Genomic DNA, 2,779 nt, shown 5'->3' with positions numbered 1-2,779 from the left:
AGCAGCCAACAAGCTAAGTAGTTTTCTGTTGTGGCAGACATACCTAGTGAGAACTAGACTTACATTCACTAGCCCGTTTCCTGATATCTGTAAGAAGTAACTGACAGAGTCAACCATTGGTTAACATCTTTTCCAGTCTGTTTGGGAAAGAAGAAACATTCAACCCTTCTAGACACATGCAAGCACTAGTGTGTACCCAGCAAAAAGCCGAACCCCTCCCAGAACACAGCTGTCAGCTTTCAGAGGAATCGCTGGATTTTGAGAGATGCACAAAACTGCAAAATGGTATTTAGCAAGAATTTATACCTGCAAACAAAAAGATAAATGTTTGCTTTGCTGCTCATGAATTCAGGGTAGACATGAGCCCACATGGAAGTTTGATTTGTGTGAAACACTGTTTAAAAATCAGTCATAAATGTCTTGGGTTACAAAGTGGCATGGAATTGTTGCTGCGTAAAATAGCACAAGGCTTACAGATTTTTCATCATTATCAGAGACCATTTCCCAAGTTTCTCCACTGATCTCACATTAGTCGTTGTTCTCTAAGTCAGGTGAAAGGGCAGTCTCCAAGCATCACGGCAGTATAAATTGCATCTCTGGAAAGATTGAGAGAAGTTCAGAATACCACCTGGAATGAAGAGAGTAACATTTCTCCTTGTCGCACATCTGCTTAGCTTTTACAGACTTAAAGAAGAGGAAGGGGCATATTTGCTCTGGATATCTTCCCAGATGAACCGTTAGAAGCCTTCTCTCTGTCACAACATTAGCTAAAATGAGTAAGTAAAAGCTCCTGACGAATACGACAGGCTTCTGAGTCCATTGATTCCATTTGTTCATACTCTTCTTCCGGTTGTTCCATGTGTCCCGTGGCCGGCGAAGACCACACGTCCAGCCCGTGTTCCAGGGAGATGTTATGAAGCACACAGCAGGCCAGAATGATGTGGCTGGATTTCTCTGGAGAATACTGCAGGGTGCCTTTGGACCCATCCAGGCAGCGAAAACGCGACCGGATGGTTCTGAACGTCCGCTCAATGACATTGTGAGTGGCAGAATGCGCCATGTTGTAACGATATTCTGCAGCTGTCTCAGGGATATGCAGAGGGGTCATCAACCACGTTCGGAGAAAGAAGGAGCTGTCGCCTGTTAGCAGTGAAAAGGAAGACAGGTTACATACCTACAGTTAATCACCGATGGCAGCTCTTCACCCTCAGTTTTCTGGTACTGCAGATACAGAATAACTTATTCCTGTGGCTAAAATAGAAGGCATGAGAAAACACATAACTCAGGTTTACAAATGTGACAACAAAATAATGACATTCTATTTTACACAGGGAATTCCTGAAAGAACATGGAAGAGTTTTAAGAGAATTAATTTACTACAAAATACAGTGAAAGACAGCTGGACTAGGCCCCTACACAGAATCAAAAATGGCATAATTCAGCTTAGAAAGGTGTAGGATACTGAAAACAAGGTCCTAACAGAATGAATGTGAATTCATACATATAATAATCAGACTGTATAAAACACAGATTGGAAGTTACTGTTCTAGGCTTCTAAGAGAAGGATTGTCCAAACTGAATCACAAATCTCAAGGAATTTGCAGGAAAGCAATCAGCAGTAAATGTATCATTTGTGCCCAGAGGCTCTAGACTTGAAGAGTCTACATGTAATAGACCTTCCACAGAAAACAACAATGAAAAATTGACTTACCAAGTAGCCAGCCATCTTTATGTAGCTCAGTTTCAAACTGGCTTGTAAGGGCTGCCTGCTGTAACACTGTGCAGTCGGGCAGGCTGCCTGGCCAGTGCGTTTCTGCACTCAGGAGGACTCCTCTGGCATCACACACCATGAGGCAGTTCAGAGAATGGAGACCCTTTCGGTTCACATAGGACAGGTCCTCAGCATTTGGTGCTTTGATTGCCACGTGGGTGCAGTCAACCACCCCCAGCACTCCCGGCATGCCTGCCAGCCCATAAAACTCATCCTTCAGGCTTTGAACAGTGGCTTCATCCTCAGGAAAGTGAATGAACTGTGAGGCTCTTTCCACCAACGCCTCAGTTACATTGGCAACGCAGCGGCTCATGGAGGCTTGACTAATGCCAATAGCATCCCCCATGCGAGTCTGGAAGGAGCCGGAGGTATAGAAACCCAGTGCAGCAAGTATCTGTGTCTCCGGACTGATGGCCCTGGACCGCTGTGTAGGGCGAGAGAGACTGGCTCCCAGGAGATCCACCAGGTAGTAAATGAACTGTCGGGGAAAGCCGTACGTGGATACTAGATATTCATCCGTGACATCCTCCAGCTTGAAGCGATCCAAAGTCCGGTGTCCGCGGCCATAGAGCAAGAGGTCGCAGTCAAGAACGGCAATAGGTACGGCCATGGCTAACGGCTGGGGGGTCCTGCGGGGGTTCCTCCGTCATAGAGCTTTCCCAGAGCCTCCACCTGCACAAAGGAAAGGGGAAGGAGACTCAGGATGGTTTTTACCAGTCAGCCGGTAAAAACTTTGGGGTTTACTGTTAAAAACCAGTTTTTTAACTGTTGTCAAACAGGTTATACAACAAATCCTTTAACTTCTTTGAATCCGCTTTTAAAAGCACCGGGGCTCACTACGGAGCCGCCAACTCTCCAGCCCTGCCCGGCCGAGGGGGCCTGGCGCTGACAGGAATTTACCTCCCGTGACGGGGAAAGGGGCCCGATGCAGCACGGCAGCCCGCTTCCCGGCCCCGAGGGGAAGGCCCCCAGTCACCGCCGACCCGGAATGGCAGAGAGAGACACGAA

At 47.1% G+C, this 2,779-nt stretch overlaps 1 protein-coding gene across 1 annotated transcript; it reads right to left on the bottom strand.

Annotated features, from left to right (window-relative positions):
• Positions 1–763: 763 nt before the first annotated feature.
• Positions 764–2,383, bottom strand: HARBI1 (harbinger transposase derived 1). Its single transcript, XM_009895663.1, has 2 exons — positions 1,712–2,383; positions 764–1,140 (listed from the first exon to the last, which is right to left on the bottom strand). The coding sequence occupies exons 1-2, from the start codon at positions 2,379–2,381 to the stop codon at positions 764–766; spliced, it is 1,047 nt and encodes a 348-aa protein (XP_009893965.1). The 5' UTR covers positions 2,382–2,383.
• Between the last annotated feature and the right edge of the window lie 396 nt (positions 2,384–2,779).

Source organism: Charadrius vociferus, unplaced genomic scaffold (genome assembly GCF_000708025.1).
Source record: "Charadrius vociferus isolate BGI_N301 unplaced genomic scaffold, ASM70802v2 scaffold111, whole genome shotgun sequence".
In the NCBI taxonomy this organism is placed as follows: Eukaryota; Metazoa; Chordata; class Aves; order Charadriiformes; family Charadriidae; genus Charadrius; species Charadrius vociferus.
The sequence above is the reverse complement of the archived record's forward strand: the minus strand, read 5'-3'. Positions and strand labels throughout refer to the sequence as shown.

Coding starts and splice junctions, on each gene's coding strand:
- HARBI1 (XM_009895663.1), bottom strand. CDS start 2,381: ATGGCCGTACCTATTGCCGTTCTTGACTGCGACCTCTTGCTCTATGGC. Junction 1,141..1,711: donor TAAAGATGGCTGGCTACTTG/GTAAGTCAATTT, acceptor CACTGCTAACAG/GCGACAGCTCCTTCTTTCTC.